General features: G+C 40.7%; 1 protein-coding gene and 1 pseudogene across 3 annotated transcripts in view; one reads left to right on the plus strand and one right to left on the minus strand.

The window, feature by feature from the left end:
* ANKFN1 (ankyrin repeat and fibronectin type III domain containing 1) overlaps window positions 1-15976 on the plus strand; it is a 380611-nt gene extending 364635 nt beyond the window's left edge. For both annotated transcript variants that reach the window (XM_032280102.1, XM_032280101.1), the window contains exon 20: window positions 9366-15976. In XM_032280102.1, coding sequence (XP_032135993.1) covers window positions 9366-10162 — 797 coding nt within the window. In that variant the 3' untranslated portion in view covers window positions 10163-15976. The remainder of the gene's footprint in view (window positions 1-9365) is intronic.
* On the minus strand, window positions 1226-3154 carry LOC116553024 (annotated as a pseudogene). Its single transcript, XR_004269601.1, has one exon. The product of XR_004269601.1 is annotated as a zinc finger protein 561 pseudogene (transcript).
* Window positions 15977-18128: the final 2152 nt, after the last annotated feature.

Genomic DNA, 18128 nt, shown 5'->3' on the forward strand with positions numbered 1-18128 from the left:
TATTCTTGAGATATATATATATTCTTGGGAAATATATATATATATCTTCCTTCAGTCATTAGGTTATATCTCACCAAAAGTTGACCATGTTGGCACTCTGATCTGAGACTTCCAGCCTCCAGAAATGTAAGAATATATGTTTTTAACCTCATTTATTTAAAATTAAATGAATTTGTAAGCCATTTGGTCTGTGGTATTTTGTTATAGTGGCCTGAGCTGACTAGGGCAGATTTTGGTACTGAGAAGTGAGGTACTACAACTAAAAACAAGTGAAGCAGCTTTGAAACTGGCAAATGTACAGAGGCTGGAAAAGTTCTGAAGTGCAAGCTGGAAATAAGGTTGGGAAGGGTGATTCTCGTGGGGAATGAGGAAATGCTATTGGAAAATGAAGGAAAGACAACCCTTGATACGAAGTGGTGAAGAACTTGGCAGAACTGTATTCTAGAATTTTGCGGAAGGTGGAGCTTGAGAGATATAAAATTGGGTATTTATCACTAAGATCTGTAATTAAAGTGTTAAAAGGCACAGGAAGCTTCACTCTTCCTGATTGCTTACAGTAAAATGCAAAAGAGGAGATCCGACTTGCAGAAGAAATTTTTAAGGAAAAAGGAACCAGAACTTGGAGATTTAGAAAGTTCTCACCTATCCATATTGCAAAAATTAGGAAACTTGTACTGAAGACAATTCTGAAAGTATGGCTGAACAATCATTTTATATAGAGGCCATGAGCGGGATTCAGGGAATATATCAGCCATCCTTACAGAAGTGAGGAGAGAGACTGGATTATACCAGAGGAGACACTGCCACTTAGATTGTGCCATGTAAAATGGACAGAGAAGGCAGAACAGAACAGAACAGAACAGGCAAGACTGTCACACTTCGTAGATTTTGCAAGAAGGGAACCCAGAAATAATCAGTGTGAAAGTGCACTGGCAGTCATTCCTGCCATGCTCTGCAGGATCCATGGGAACAGAAGAGACCCTTGGAGAAGCATCTTTTAACAACCCACTTCTAGGGCCTACATCATCTTGGCTTCCGGTAAATTTTGACATGAAAGTGCCACACTGGCCCATTAGACAACAGGGGCTGGGAGGAATCTGCATGATTTTTCTCATACAGAACTTGTTAATGCTATGATCCTAGGAATTTAATCACCAAGGTGAGGCAGCCTGCAGTACTGACCTCACCAACCATGACCCTTTTTCACAGATGCCCAGACTCAGGCAACCATGAAGAAGCTGTATTCAGAACACGTAGGTTTAATTCCAGACCCTTGGGATGGCATCTAAGGCCAATCCATGAGCTATTACAACCTCCTCAAGGCATTTAGGACAAATCTGATGACCTCTTGTGTCATTGCCAATAATTAAAGATGGCAACCGATGGGCTAAATGGTAACACTCATACCCAGTATTCATAAGGTTTCTCCCCAGTGTGAATTCTTTCATGTGTACTTAGGTGTGAGGAAACAGCAAATGCTTTCCCACATTCTTTACATAGTAATGAAGACTTTCTCTTCAGTATGAATTCGCAGGTGAACATTAAGCCCTGAGGAAAACATAAATGCTTTCTCACATATTTTGCATACAAAGGGCTTTTCTCCACTATGCAGTCTCAAATATTTCCTACAATAGGAAGAAGTAATGAAGGTTTTTCCACATTTAACACATTTATAAGGCTTCTCTCCTGTGTGAATTCTTCTATGTTCAGTAAGTGTTGAGGATCTATTGAAGGCTTTCCCACATTCCTTACACTGATAGGGTTTCTCTCCACAGTGATTTCGTATGTGTATAGCAAGGCCCGTGTACTGCGTGAAGGCTTGCCTACATTCCTTACATTCATAGAGTTTTATTCCAGTGTGAGTTCTTACATGTTGAGTAAGGTGAATTGATCTAGTGAAGGCTTTCCCACATTCCATACATCTGTGTGGTTTTATTTCAATGTGAATTTGAATGTGATCATTAAGAAGTGAGGAATTTCTAAAGGATTTTCCACATTCTTTACATTCAAAGGACTTCTCTCCTTTATGAGTTTTCACATGTGCAGAAAGTTGAGAAAAATTAGTGAAGGATTTCCCACATTTCTTAGTCTTTTTGGATTTCTTTCCAGTATGAACTGTTACACACTGCTTTAGGTGTGAGGAAGCTGTGATGGCTCCCCCACATTCCTGAAATTCGCAGAGTTTCTCTCCAGGGTGGATTCCCATTTGATTATCAAGTCTTGCAAAATACTTAAAGCCTTTTCCAGATTCCTTACATTTGTAGGGTTTTCTCGCATTGAGAATTTGAAGATGCACAGCAAGGCCTGGGGTTTGGGTGAAGACTTTTCCACATGGATTAAATCTGGAAAGTTCCTGTCCAGTAGAGGCTTTCTTGTACACAGTGAGGACATCTTTTCTATAACAATTATACTCAGAAGTGTTCCCTCCATTCTGAGCTCTCATGTGTGTCTTAAGGAAAAACCATTCACTAAAGACCTCTCCACAATTCTTGCAGTCACAGAGTTCCCCTAACCTGTAGCTTCTTTACATTTGTAGCCCATTGAATATTTCATTCTTCAGAAAACTCTGCTGAAGTGATGACCCTTTGGTTGTGGGTTGTATTTCCCATTGTTGAAGAACTCCACTCTGTAGTGTATTGCATTCTTCTTGTTTTAACCAAGAGGTCAGGCTAGGTATAAACAGCTGACAGCCCACAGAGACCAGGTTCTTGTAGCTCTCCAGCATTGAATCTCTGTACAGGTATTTCTGAGTTGTGTCCAGTAAAGCCCACTCCTCTGGGGTGAACTCCACAGCCACATCATCAAAGGTCACTGAAGCCTCTTAACCATTTGCCAGGTAGCCCACCACCACCCTTTCTACCTTTGTCTTTTCTTCAAAACTGCAGATTGGTTCCCTGGGGGGAAAAAAAAAAAAAAACATGGGACAAATCAATGGCTGCCATCCTCTGAAGCTGATGGTAAGATGTGCCTCAATGCTCTCTCTTCCTTGATGCCAAGATTACCTCAAGGCAGCTTATGAATCTAGGTGGATAGAAGCAATTTCCATTCCTCTTTGTACAGGGCTATTTGTGGTCCACAGCAGAGGTGGACTCCACCACGGTAAAGGTAAAATGGCCAATATCTTCTGTTTTTAAGACACTTAAAGTATCTTTTTTTTTTTTTTTTTGAGATGATGTTTCACTCTGTTGCCCAGACTGGAGTGCAGTGGTGCGAATTTGGCTCACTGCAACCTTCGCCTCACAGGTTCAAGTGATTCTTGTGCACAGCCTCCCAAGTAGCTGGGCTTCCACCACACCTGGCCAATTTTTGGAATTTTTTAGTAAACACAGGGTTTCACCGTGTTGACCAGGCTGGTCTCGAACTCCTGAACTCAAGTTATTCACTCGCCTCAGCCTCCCAAAGTGCTGGGATTACAGGTGTGAGCCACTACATCCGGCCCACTTAAAGTATCTTTAATAAACTAAATTACTTCTCATAGTACTTATTCATAGTACCGGTTCAGAGAAGCTAAGTGATTTGCTCAAGATCATACATGCAGTAAGTAGCAAGACAAGACTTCAGGTTTGTCTACTTTTAAGACAATTGTTCTTTCTGCTATATCTAGGCTGGCTCTTCAATCAAATATCAGCAAAGATAAAGCAAAATGATCTGGGTGATTGTTTTCAGGAATTTCTGTGGTAGATTAAGTAAATTAGATCCTTTCAGGATGCTTTGCTTTTAGTATTATTTCTAAGAGACAATCAAATCTCACTATTCTTTATGCTCCCAGATTTCAATATTTGCTTCAGCTTCAATTCTACTCAACATGCTTCACGGAGAGCCTTTTATTCTCTTCTATAAATCGTACCATTTATAGCACAAGAGGTTAATAATACAATGATGATTAAGACACAGTATATTTGGGAGGTCCTCATAGTCCACTAATATGTCCATATTCAGACTATGTGATCTGGGAAATACAAAAGATTCTACACATCCCTTTGCTTGATTTGTTCCTTAGTCCATTCCTTTGTTGACTGACTTATTCCATATTTACTAAGCAGAGATGAGTAAGACATATACATACTGCATGCTCTCTAGAGTTCCTGGTCCAATGAGAAAGACAAATATGAAAATGGGTAATTTATAATAAAACTTATTGAATGCAGTTACAGAGATATAAATAAAATGCTCTAAGAGGCAAAAGAACTGAGCAAGTAACTCCATGTGGGGAAAGCAATGCAGGCTCTCCTTAAGAGAGGGGGTCTTAAAATATGACACTTCATTAAAATATTAAGCCATCAGCTCATTTAAGGCACATTTTGTATACTCCTTAGTCTCCTCCAAACAGGAAGTTGTCACTATTTGTGTGTTGGGAGATCAAAGTACAGGCAGATTTTGCAAAGTGCTTGACTACGCACTGAAGGTGTCACAAACTTCAGTGATTGCTCCTAGTTATAGCAATTTTTGCTATCAGTCTTCTACTGGCCCCCAAAAAGATATGTCCATGTCTGAACCCTCATAACCTGTGAATGCGACATTATTTGAAACAAAAAAAGGGTCGCTGCAGATGTAAAGACCTTGTGATGAGACCATCCTGGATTATAAGGGTGGATCCTACATCCAATGAAAAGTACCCTTATAAGAGACAGAAAAGAAGACACAGACACAGAATAGAGGCCATGAGAAGACAGAAGCAGAGATAGCAGTGGCTTGCTCACAAGAAATGCTGACAGCCACCAGAAGCTGGAAAAGGCAAGAGAAAGTTTTTCCCCCTAGAACTTCCAGAGGGAGTGTGGCCTTGCTGACACCTTGATTTCAAACTCTGGCTTCCAGAGCTGTGAAAGAATAAATTTCTGTTGTTTTAAGCCACCCAGTATGTGGTAATTTGTTCCAGCAGCCACAGGAAACTAATACAAGATGTAGTATGTTTCTCTAGTAGCAACAATGTCAAGAAGCCCTTACTAAGAGTTTAAGTAATTTAACTCTGTGTACCACAAAAAGAGAATTAGATGAACTAAGTGCCACTCCTCAGGAAGATTCCACAGAAAGTCATGGAAATGCTAAGGTGGATGGCAGTACAGCAAGTCTTTGTAGTGAGACAAATTTGCATTTGTCTATCACTTATCAAGAATACAAACTGGAAAATTTGAGAAGCCTAAGCTTCAGTATTCCGATCAGCAAAATGAGAACTGCTGTAAGTATTAAACAAAATAAAGCACTTAGAGCTCTTAGCATTATGGCTGGTTCACAGTAAGCACTACGTAAATATCAGATATTGTTATTATCATTGTGGATACAAACAAGTACATGCACACAGCTGAACACACTGATCAGATAAACGAAGAAGGAAGTTCAACTACAGTCAATTATGAATTCTTTGCATGGGTCCTATTTCAAGCCCAATTTCACATCTTCAGTTATCTTCTCTTCTTCCTCACTCCTAAGGCACCTACCCCTGCTATCATGAAAAACAGTCAACAATTTTGAGATTCTATTACTTGCAGTGTCCTATTTTTCCCATTAAAGATTGGAAAAAGTACTAAGACTTTTTTAAAGTATATCAAAGTTATTTAGCCCAGACCTTTATACGTTTCCCTCCTTTTAACCTGGAAATATGTGTTTCTTCTTTCCCAACCACTTATCTCTGAGGACAATGTGTCCTTCCATCTTTCTCACTAAGCACCAATTCCAGCACTGGTGCTCACATCTGATCACCCCTCCTTATTATATTATCAACCTCACCACTCATATATTCAACCATTCCCTCTCCAATAATTTCTTCTTCTCTACACTTACAAATACCTTCCTTCAGCTTTGCTACCCCACATGCTCTCAGTTCATCTCCTCCTTGATGTTTTGGCTTCCCCTCAGCTCAACCTGTCCCAAATTAAACTTACCATACATTCTACCACCTAACCCAAATCAGGGTTAAAACCCAACCCAAATTAAACTGAACTCCTTTAGTTTAAAGAAGTTGGGATGGACAAGTGTTAAAATTAGTTTAGCACTTGTCCCTAAAACTTTCACATAGCTGGTTCCTTCTGATCATTGGGTTCTCACCTAGACTCCCCTTTGTGCAGAGATGCCTCCTCCCATGGCCATATCAAAAGCATCTTCCTCCTAAGTCACTCTCTGGCTAAGGTCCACTTTCATTGTCTTCACAGAACTTCTTACTACCCAAAATTAATCTTAGGTGTTTTCTGGCTTATTGTCTAATCCACTCTTTTTGAGCTATTCAAAGGAGAGATCTTGTCTGTCTAGTACAAAATACTGTTCCGTAAACATCTTTCAATGAATGACTTTCCTGGACTTCTGTTTTCTTCCACACAACCACAGATCTTGCTTAGCTCCACAGCCTGAACAAGATAAATATTTGGAGGGAAAACATAGCTTGGACCACAGCTTCCCAGCTGGCCTCCCTGCTATCTCTTCCTCAGCAAGTTCATCTTACATCCTAATTGCTATTCTAAATCATAGCTCTCGTCAATTCTTAAAAATTCTTTGATGACTAATCACTGGCTACAAAATAAGGTGCAAACTCCTTATCTAAGCATTCAGTACCCTCCTCTGGTTCCACCCTACCTTTTTAAAAATTAAATGCTTCTTTAAAAAAATTAGTTTTTTGAAATATAGACCCCAAAGACTATGAAGAATGTACAGAAAGTCCCATGCACCATTCTCTCAGTCTCCCACAATTTTAACATTTTATACAACTTGTATAATATCAAAACAGGCCTACTTGTGCTCTTTCCTTTTCCTCTCTGGTTTCTAATCCTCTTATCATATACATATTTACTATTAAAAGCTACCTCAAGTCGTTTTTTAAAAGTGGATGAAGAAATAAATTAATATAGAGATGAATGAATGGAGGGAAAAAACAAATGACATGATAGAGTATTTCATCAATCCTGTCCCAATCAAATATAATCCCTCTTTCCTATATACCTACACTTAATTGCTGAACTTCTCTTATAAAACCTATGTTCTGCCACAGACTCACAGATGCATACTTTCTTTATGTGTCCATTAAAACAGTAAACTCCCTAGAGACAAATATAATTTCTTATTAATTTTATATCCACTCAAGCACCAAGTACACAGTGCTTCTATTAGAGCAGGATCTCAAGTAATATAGAATCTTCATTGTGAATGAATGAATGAATTAAATATCTCTGCCCCAAGAGTAATTAAATATCTCTGCCCCAACAGTTAGGGGATGCTTCCTAATGGAGGTTATGTTTGAGGAAAACCTTGAACACATCAATGGAATTCAAAAAGGCAGAAGAGGGAATCCTTTTTTTGGTAGCCATTATTTAAAGAACAACATATATATTGATCTCATCCTTTGTACCTGATGGATAATATTCCATAGTACAGATGCACCACAATTTAACCATTCTTCTATTGGTGGATATTTAGGTTTGTTACAGTTAGGATAAAGTTTGGGTTCATGTTACCAAAGACCCAAATAAGAATGTCATAAACACAAGATACTTTATTTCTCTCTTGCGTGAAAGAAGGAGACAATTCAGGGTTGATAAGTGGACTTCATGGTCTTCAGGCACCAAGCTCTATTTTTCAGCTCCAGCGTCCTAGCATGTGGCTTCTATCTCCAAGGTTGCTCCATGACCTCATCCAACACATCTAGTTACAGGCAAACTGGAAAAAAAGAGAATGAAATGACCCAGCTAAGCCAGGTCCCTTTATGTAGCCTTCCAGAAGTTTCATACAATACTTCCATTTCCATTTCAGTGGCCAGAACTTAATTATATACCCATGCTCAGCTGCAGGGGAAGCTGAAAAAAGGTGGTCTTTTACATAAGGGCATTGTTGTCCCAAATAAAATTAAGATTTTATTTTACATTAATCTTAATTTTATAATCTTTGTAACTAAACAAAGAATAATGGATACTGGATAATAAATACTGGATAACAACCAGGAATGAAAAGGCAAAACTGACATCTTGCCCTGCCATTAAGAGCAAGTAGGTACATCATCTCCTACAGTAAGGGAAAAAAAAGCATTCCATGTAGTTCTAGTACTTAAAATAGAAGAAATCTTGACACTGACTCCCTAACAAATCAAACTTTATCCCTGAATTTTGCAGTATTCTGATGATAATCATGTCTGATTTTCCACCATGAACAGACTAACCGTAAACTGGTTACACTGTGGGCTTTTTCTTCAATTAACTGTTTTTGTTGTTGTTGTTTCTTGTTTTTTGTGTTTGTTTTGTTTTGGGTTTTTTTGGGGATGTAGTCTCACTCTGTCACCTAGGCTGAAGTGCCTGGTGCAATCTTGGCTCACTGCAACCTCCGCCTCCTGGGTTCAAGCGAGTCTCCTCCCTCAGCCTCCAGAGTAGCTGGGACCACGGGTTCCTGCCACCACATCCGGCTAACTTTAGTAATTTTTTAGTAGAGATGGGGTTTCACCATATTGGACAGGCTGATCTCGAACTCCTCACCGCATGATCCACCCGCCTCAGCCTCCCAAAGTTCTGGGATTACAGGCATGAGCCACCAGGCCGGTAACTTGTATTTTTTAATGAGCAAGGTAGTCCTTCAGAATATGGAGGTGGAAGGCAGCTAGGACTCGAAACCAGGTTTACCAACTTCAGCCGCTGGAGTCTCCTCTTCTTCGTTCACCCTTTTAAATTCCTGCTACTTTGTCAAGTGCAAAAATTATCTCTGAAATAACAGGGAATGAATAAATGAATAACACTGAGCCTTCTATCCTGTTTCATCCTCTCCACAGCTGCCCAGCTAATAATAAAAGCATGTGTGGGGAATGAGAGAATGTTCCCCTACTTTTGTCTGGGTTGGACCTGTCAGAGTTTCCTCTCTTTCCTTTCCCTTACCCTAAGACCAGAGCCCACTGTACAATTTGTGGGGCCCTGTGCAAAATAAAAATGTGGGGCCCCGTGTTCAAAATTTGTAAGTATTTCAGGAGGTGACAGCACAGCATTAAACAAAGCACGGGACCCTTCTAAGGCGGGTCAAACGCACTGATCCTGAGCCTGTGAAACAGGCTGTAGCTAAAACTATATTTTGGCTGGGCGCGGTGGTTCAAGCCTGTAATCCCAGCACTTTGGAAGGCCGAGGTGGCTGGATCACGAGGTCAAGAGATTGAGACCATCCTGGTCAACATGGTGAAACCCTGTCTCTACCAAACATACAAAAAATTAGCCGAGCATGGTGGCCCGCGCCTGTAGTCCTGGCTACCCGGGAGGCTGAGGCAGAAGAATTGCTTGAACCCAGGAGGCGGAGATTGCGGTGAGCTGAGATCGCACCATTGCACTCCAGCCTGGGTAACAAGAGCGAAACTCCGTCTCGGAAAAAATATATATATATATTTTTCCTAACATCAGTTTCTGGCTTCACAGATTCACAGCCCTGCTCTGACGAAGAAGGCTGCTCGGAAGTGTTCCTTCCCACCGACAGTGACTACGACTCCAGCGATGCCCTGAGCCCCCGAGACCTGGACCTGGTCTACCTGTCATCGCACGACATTGCGCAGCAGACCCTTAGCGGCCTAAGCGGCAGCGCCCCCGACGTCCTACAGGTGCACGACGGGAAGACCCCACCTGGGCCGGGTCCAGATCCCCAGGGCCAGGGCCCAAATCCCGACCGCTCATGTGCCGAGTTTCTCCATGGTCTGACCCTCACGAGCCTCACGCCCAAGAACCACGCCAAGAAGGTGTCTGGAGCGCGGCCGCCGCTAGGCTTCCTGGGAAAGCGGAAGCCCGGCAAGCACCCCCACTACGGCGGCTTCAGCCGCCATCATGGCTGGCTGCGCATGCACAGTGAGACGCAGTCGCTATCGCTCTCGGAGGGTATTTACACGCAGCACCTGTCCCGAGCCTGTGGTCTGGCCCAGGAGCCCGAGGAGGCCGAGCGTCCCGGACCTGCCCTTGATGGTCCCAGGGGCCTAACTCTGGCCCACGCTGCCAGCCTTCCTGAGGAACGGAACAGCAGTCTCCAGGACGCGAGGCCTTCGGTGCGCCGCATCTACATGGAACCCTATGCAGCAGCCCTGGTGGCCCAGGATGAAAAACCGTGGGCCGGCTTGAGCCCGCCCTCTGGAGGCCGCAGCGCCCTGCCCAGCCCCACTGGCCCCGATGTGAGCCAGGAGGGCCCCACCGCCTCCTCCGTGTCAGAAATACTCAGCAGCATGCTTTAGGGAGGCCCGCACCGGCTGTCCACCCTTCCATCGCTACTACCTGCGTTTTACATCACCCTTAACCCCATCCTGCCCCACCGTGTCCCCACTCATTTTCAAGCGTTTTGAATGTTATAAATCCAAAGGTTACAAATTCAAGGTCCTCTTTTTTGGAATAGAGTGGGGCGTGGAGGCCAGAGTTGCCAATGCCATTCCCAATTCAGCCTAGAAAGGGGTTGGAGGAGCTGTTGTGTCAACGTGGAGTATGACATGCAGTGGCTCAAACATGCCACCCTGTTGGTAGCACCTGTGTCTAAAGTTGGCCATCCCAGAGACACCCTCAGTTCTGCAACTGGTTCCCTAATCTGACCCCGCGTTTAGAGCTCTTTCATGAATTTGTGATTGATGAAGAGAAGTTCTATAGATGAAAATAAGATTAGCATCGTTTCTCCCTCCATTCCAAACCTTAAGAGTTTGAGGGAAAGACACCCAGGTTGTGTCCCTAGGGCACAAGGTCAAGTGGACTTGACCTAGGTTTCCTGTCAGCTAAACTATGTCATCCCAAAGGACAGAGTTCTCAGGACTCACCTTATCCGGTTTATCCATCAGCACTTATCTGATTAAATAGGCCTTGACAGGCCTTTTTTTTCTTCGCATAGTGCTGTGGAGACCTCCAGAAACAAAAGTAGGGAATACTTCTCTTTCAACTCTTACAAAGACAGAATAGGACAGGAAGTAGACCTTCCTGTATACTAAGATCCCATCCAAGCATGAAAATGAGCCATAGATTGTTACAGGGATCAAGGAGATGGCTAAGCAGAAGGAAAGCCTGAGTTGCAGATAAGACAGGGGAGGGAGAGAGATGTGGGCAGAAATATATTTCCCTTATAATTCTAAGTTAAGCAAAGTAAGTCCATGGGGGCTCTCTCTGAAAATCACAGTGGATGAGCTCCGATTCTTTGGTGATGAAATTGTCATTGAACAAGAAAGTGCCCTGCAGATATGGCCAGTCAGCAATGGGCTTCTCACAACCCCACAGGCATATCCACTCACCCTGCATCATAGATCAAGGGAGAGATTGTCCAGGGCTAGGGTGGCTGCCTTCCCCTTTCAACCTACCTCTCCTTACGTCAAATTTGCCCCAAAATCATCTGACCCAATTGGCCTCAGGGAAAATATGCCCAGAAGCCTCTACCAGTGGTTCATTCCAACGTTGTGCTAAAAACACCTGGAAATTTCCTTTTGGTCTCATTACCTCCTACCTGAATTTCTCACAAACAAGGGTCCAAATTAGACAAATCACACTACATATTCAGAAAGAGCCTCCTCATCTCCTGGAGCCAAGACCCATTCACTTCACTGACATTCTAAATGATCCTTTTCTGCTTCACAGGCATTTCAGTTAAATATTGCTCTTTATGGCCTTATCCTTGTCTACAGAGTTCTACCGTTCCTCCTCATGGGAGTTCATACAAAGTCCCCTGTTCACAATATTATTCTGATCCCTTCCATTTTAAAAACATTTGATTTAAACATAAATAATTACCCTGCTGGAAAGGGACAGATTTGGCCCATGGCCTATGGTCATTAGAAAACTAAAGCCCAGAGCGCAGTCTTTATTTTTTTAAGAGATTTTATACTCAATGAAACCCCCAAAGAATCTTGATCAGAATCACTATAGCTCCTTTTTCATGCCTGGGAGGATTTTCAAATGTAGTTTTCTTCTGTCTAAGTGAATTCTATGTGCATGGAAAAGGAGAGTTTTAGAACTAGAAGTGCCCATAAAATGCATCTAAGTCCTTGGGTTTACAGGTAGGGCAATTAAGACTCAGAGAAGTTAAGTGACTTGCTCAAGGTCACGGAGCTGCTTTAGTCTCAAAGTTAGGGTCAGAACCAGAATCATTCCCTTGATAGCAGGCCATCCCATTGGGAATTGGTACATACCTAGTTAACTCGATTGTCTACAGGTTACCTCCTATTTTGCAGATCATCTACCTACTTCTGATTTCAAATTCAAATCCTTTGTTCAACCTTTACCTAACAAGTTTCCAATATTACAGAGCTCCTTGTTGCCAGGGAGTACAAACTTCATGTAATACAGATCTAAGTTAATTAATTAAAAGCAAATTTGGGGAAAACATGATTTCAAATTATGCCTCTTAGTTAAGAATGGCAGAGTCATTTGTGCTCCGTTCCTACTTATTTCTAATTATAAAATGGACTGGTTTGTTCAATGAATTTGTGAGACGAGATTCTAGAATTGTGAAGAACTAAAAATCCAAGGTGTTTCCTGATCCTTATGATTCTGGTGACATCGGAGGACGTTTGTGACCGAATCAGGTGGAAGGCATTCAACAAACAGCAAAGGCAGAAACTGACCCACCCTTCTGACCCCTCATTTGGTCAGTAAGCTCTGGCATATTGGACCAAAATTGCATTAATTTTTAAACCTGCTATTTTATATTGGGGGCATAAGGTTATTTTTTCATCTTCTGTGAGGAAAGAAGGCATGCCCACAAACAGAATAATGCATGCTACATTTTAATGGGCATACTTAAGTCAATTGAAAATGCAGTTTTTTAGCAATATTCCTAAATAAAAGTGGGTATATTATAGCTTCAATAATTAGCTATTATTCAGGAAGTTTTCCCCGTATCTCCACTTTGCAATATTTTGTGAGCCCAGTTCATATCAATACATTCTTGTGAGAGAGAACTGTGTTCTCTAATTTACAGTCCTTTATTCATTTAGCTGATCTTCTACTTATAGAGATTTTACAATATCTGAGGATGTTTTGTTGTATTTTATCGTTTTTGTTTGGTTTAATTTTGGATGCAATGGATTTTTGTCTTTCATTCTTTTTGAATCCAATATGAGAAACTCTGAAGGAAACTGTCCCAGGTCCTCTTTTCAGGGGCTTTTCTAACATGCTTGATCAGCTTTCATCATTTGTGAAAATCCTCAAAAATCCCTGACTGAAGTTCTCCCATATGTCTATCTCAATTCTAAGTCCCATTTATACCCAAAGAATCAAGTGTGAAACATAGTCCCAGGCCACAAGAGCTCACAATATGACCTAAGAACGTAGCCATACGTTCACTATACATCTTCTCAACCATGTCTTAGAAAAGGCAGGAGCCTGTTGCTTCAGCCAGGCAGGCATAGTGCATGTTGGGCTACATCTTCGATTTCTTCTTGTTATATAGACTCTTGAGGGAGTACAACCTGGAAAATGCAAGTCATGGATGTATAGGTTTGGCAACCACTTAACAAAGCTAAAACATCCTCTTAATTGGTGAGAGTGCCTGGGAGACAGTAATTAAAAACATTCACTCCAGGGAATGAGTATTTTAAGAAGTAGGTACTTAAAAGATGAGAGCCATTCCCTTTGAAGAACATTCACTAATGCTCGAAGCAATAGTTACACTGGAGAAAATGGTTTCATTTGGTTTGAAAATTAAAGCCAGTTAGGAATAATATTTCACCAGCCCTCTTTCCTGAAGGATCCCAAAGCACTTTATAAAAAGCAGTGACCGAAGCCTTGGTGCACTCCCCTAAAGAAACCTTGTCCGGGAACCACCTGGCAAGCACCTACCCTGTCCTTGCTAGGAGATCATGCCAGACAAGTGGAATGGAGGACTGGCCCCTCGTTCATTGTTATCCTTCCATACAAATGTGCACCCTGGTGAGATTTCAGCTCTTCCCTTGAAGATAACTCTGTTAGGCAAAAAGGCATCCCAGGAAATACCAACTCCTTGGCCTCCTCTGGTTCTTCATCCTCCACCCGAGATGTAGTTACTTTCTCTTGGAGAACTAACTCAACAGTTAAGTTAGTCCTCCAAGGGAAGATGTATCTGAAGCACATGTAAATTCCCTTGTTATGTCAACAAGACACAGAATTCACTGGCTTCTGAAAATGTACACCCACTGGCTTCTGAAAACGTACACGTTAGGTGTTAGGAAGGTGATGACATTTTTCTACAGTTCTCTCAACTTTGTATGTAGCAGAGCTACAGCAAAGAGTGTGTATCTCTTGGTATATGTGCCTATTAAGCTATCACATACCAATTAAAGAAGGTAGCTATAGATTAACAAAGGAACACTCTCCGAGAACTTCAAACTTTTGCATGTTCACTTTATAAAGTCTAAATATTTTTCCAGATGATTTAATGAAGCAAAACTGGACTTTTTCCTTCAAGGTCATATCTTTAAGGACATTTTTTAAATAGCTATTTGGAAAAGCAGTGGTGTCTCTTCATAGGTAAAAGGGTGAGCAAGGGGAAAAAAACTGTTTTCTTTGCTGGTCACCTCTCATAAGATGTTCAAACACGTGGCTTATGACTGTTAAGCTAAACTTCAATGTGGCCTTACAAACAACAAGGGTAGTGTATTTGAAACCATGTTGTATAGCTTGGAAACTTATTCTAAGATCTTAATTCAGAGTTTTTCTGAGGTGTTGAACTTTGCCATTAGCAAAAAGTATTTTTAGAAAAATCCATTGACTGTTTATGAAGCACTGATTTTGCTATAGTTCAGGTCTCTGCTTTTTCCACCATGTCTTCATACAGTAGTTATATTTGTTTTTTCAATTATTTCTTCTATTTCCACTAATAATGACTTTTTAAAATGACTATTCAAAAGGATGGTTGGTTTTGTTTAACAATTGGATAAGTGGGCTGTGAAAAATATTCTATCGTGATAAAGGAAGTAGGAGATTTGTTGTTTTAAATATTATCATAGGGTCTTTTCCTACAGATATACACATATTTTTATTTTAGCAAAGCCAAAATTTAATGTAGTGGCAAAGGTTATAAAGCTATTAGTTAAGACTCTTTGCTCCTCTTCCTGCAGTCCATGACATGAAAGTCTGAATATATTTTCACAGTAATCACCCTCCAGTGACTGATTTACAAAAGCTAAGTCTGGCAAATTATTGTAAGTCGCTCTGAGTTGCTGTGTTGTCTCTTGCCTTGTGAAAATCAGATGTTTGGGGATAACCCGTGTATGTAGCCATAAGCATCAGTTTGATGTTTGTGATTAAAAAAAAAAAAAAAGGGTGTGTGTGTGTGTGTGTGTGTGTGTGTGCATGCACACGCGTGCGTATGTGGTGGCAGAGAGATATTTCACGGAAAAAGTAATTTAAGTGACATTCTTATTTGGCAGTATTTAATTGCTTCCTTCCTAATGTGTACATAGCAATCTGGCTGATTATTGGCTGTTATTTGTTCAGAATTTATTGTATCTTGTTGCTATGTATGCAACTGAGTATATGTTAAAGTTTAGACTTCAGTATGCTATCTACACAATTTTGTGTGCTTTAAACCTCTATAAATATGCAGGTGAATCATGTATGGTGTGTTAAATGTGACTTCCACTCTTGAAACAATAATATTTTATAGTATGTACATTGAAAACTATTTGAACAATTTAAATGTATATTGTAAAGGTCCAGTATCCTCAATCAAAAAGATCACTGGTAAAATGTATGCCTCTTCAACCTACCAATTTATAAGAGGTCAGGGATTAATGAGAATTAAGGTAATTTTTCTAATGGCAAGTATTTTTGGTAATTTCTTACCTGCCTAAGTGTATTTTCAAGAAAAATTGTCAAAAGAAGAAATCTAAGCTATCAGAGGGAAGGACTTTATTTCATAAGCATTAATTATACTTTATGTCTTACCTAATATTGCTGAAATATAAGTTAAGCATGAAGTCAAAAAATAATTTTGATTCTTAAATTAGATTTTTTTGCTGCTTAAGGGACAGTTTCCAAGCCCATTTGTCTTAAGTGTGGAAAAATGTCAATTCAATAATAAACAAATAGAATTTTTAATACTTGGCTTACCTAATGCTTTTCCATGTCTCAGTAAAGACACAGATTTTTCAGCCTGAGCTTTTAAAATCTTCTCACTGAAACTTTGGGAGAACTGTCATTTGTGGTGTTGTTTTGACAATTGTCAGCAAAGTCTGACCAGTTGTCTCTTGATTAATCAGTACCATTCAGGTTCTTTCTCTTTCATAATTGGTTATTGCCAAGTATTGAAAATACAACAGCAGGTTGCCACAGCAAATGCTCTCACCAAGTTGCACCCAGGAGCTTGGCCATCATAATCTTGCTTCTTCTGCCACTGCATGCACATTTAAATGTCTTCAGTGCATTGCTGTATGCGCTGTCCCATCTGAATTTCTCCATTCCTACTATTTCCCCACCCATGAAGCTCCGTCTACCCTCACTCCCACTGGCTGCAATTTGAGATTTATTCTGTGTTTGAGAACACTACAAAGAGATTGCTTCTGCCCTAAGAAACCTGTACAAAGTTTCCCCTTTTCCCAAGGATGGGAAATGTGCTACTTTGGACCACATATTTGTCTTATTCTGTTTTACAGAATTCTTTTACGCACACACAAATTCAACTCTTTATTGGCATGTTTGTGGTCGGCTTTCTTGACAGCTTCAGAGGGCTGTTTTGTTGTCCTGGCCAAATATGCTGTTTTCCCTATGTAAATTGTCATCTTTCGAAGCAAACCATTACTTTCTTTTCCTAATTCTTTCTCTAAATAAAAGTTTACCTTCTTTTTCAAACCAAACAAATGACATTCTTCTCTAATATCCCCTGTCTTCTATGAGCATTCTTGGGGTGGTACTAGAGGAGAGACAGAATGAGGTAAAGAGTAAGAGGAGGGTTTTCAAATGTAATCTGCTAAGTAAGAAGTATGCCTTCAGTGAATGCCTAATCCTTTTGATAAGTTATGCCAAGCAATATGCAATATTTCCATCTGCCAACAAGAAATCATTCCTTCTTCTCCATAATAAAAAGAAATCATTTTAGGTAATTAGGCAAGTTTAAACCAAGAGTTTCTTATCAATTTAGAGTGACTCCTAGGCAGAAGAAAAACATTCATAAGGAAATTATCTTACCTGATATTATCATAATATCAAGCAAGTTAGATCTTTGCAATGATTCTTTGATTATGCAAATGCATTTCCTCTTCAGGTAGTATGTGCCATTATCACTTTACATGATGCTTCTTTTTCTAGTTCCTGTCAGTGGTTGCCTTAAGATATTGTGCCAAAGAAAATACTAATGTTAGATACTACAGGAATCCAGGCACCAGTTCCCTACCAGGCTAGATCAGATCCTCTAAGTGAAAAGCAACTGGCTGCTTTGTTACCCATCACCCTACCCCAGCACATTTTATAGCACCTGACATAAATATCTGTTAAATGAGTGATAAACCAATGAGAACCAGAAATTATAGAGAGAGCACTTAAAATCAGGTTAAATTCCATACCTTGCTATATTTCTCCATAAAAAAATGGACATGAAGACCTTTTCACATGCCTACCAACCTGCAACTCTCTAAAATGGCCCAGATGAAGCTCAGTTTGTCCCCTCAGGGTACCTTGAAAGTATTTCTTTAGGATTTTCTGAAAAGTTCCACCACCTAACCCACACATCACCTCCAGAGTACCTTGATTGGATGGGAATGTACCGTCCACTCTGGAGCTGGCCCACCTGATGGAAGCCAAGGGCCTGGGGAGAAACCCGCCCTTTCTTACGGTGCAAGATGCAGCTCCAGATGGCTAGCAGTTTTCTGAGTGTCATGATATCTGGCCCATTGATTGGATACCACTGTATTGACATGCAGATCATTCAGCCTAGGTGCACCCACTGAATACGCAGAAAACCTGCAAAAGTCTCGTGCTCATGCCCAGTAAGGCTGCTTTTACATGTACCATTTTCCTCATCAAGCTTTAATAACTGCAATCTCCTACATGTTTAGAAAACACTTTTCACAAGACCATCCTATTTGAGTTTGACAAACAGCCCTATGAGGTTATCAGGACAAGAACTTATATCTCCACTTTACAAATAAGGAGAGTGAGGCTCAGTAGAGTGAAAACTGGGGACCAGGACTCCTGACTTTCCAGAGTGCCATGTGCCATTGAGTTAGGTCCTTTGAGAAGAGGGAAAAAAAAAGGCCA

The sequence above is a fragment of the Sapajus apella genome, unplaced genomic scaffold (assembly GCF_009761245.1).
Source record: "Sapajus apella isolate SASKATOON/1434 unplaced genomic scaffold, GSC_monkey_1.0 scaffold12, whole genome shotgun sequence".
NCBI classification, from domain to species: domain Eukaryota; kingdom Metazoa; phylum Chordata; class Mammalia; order Primates; family Cebidae; genus Sapajus; species Sapajus apella.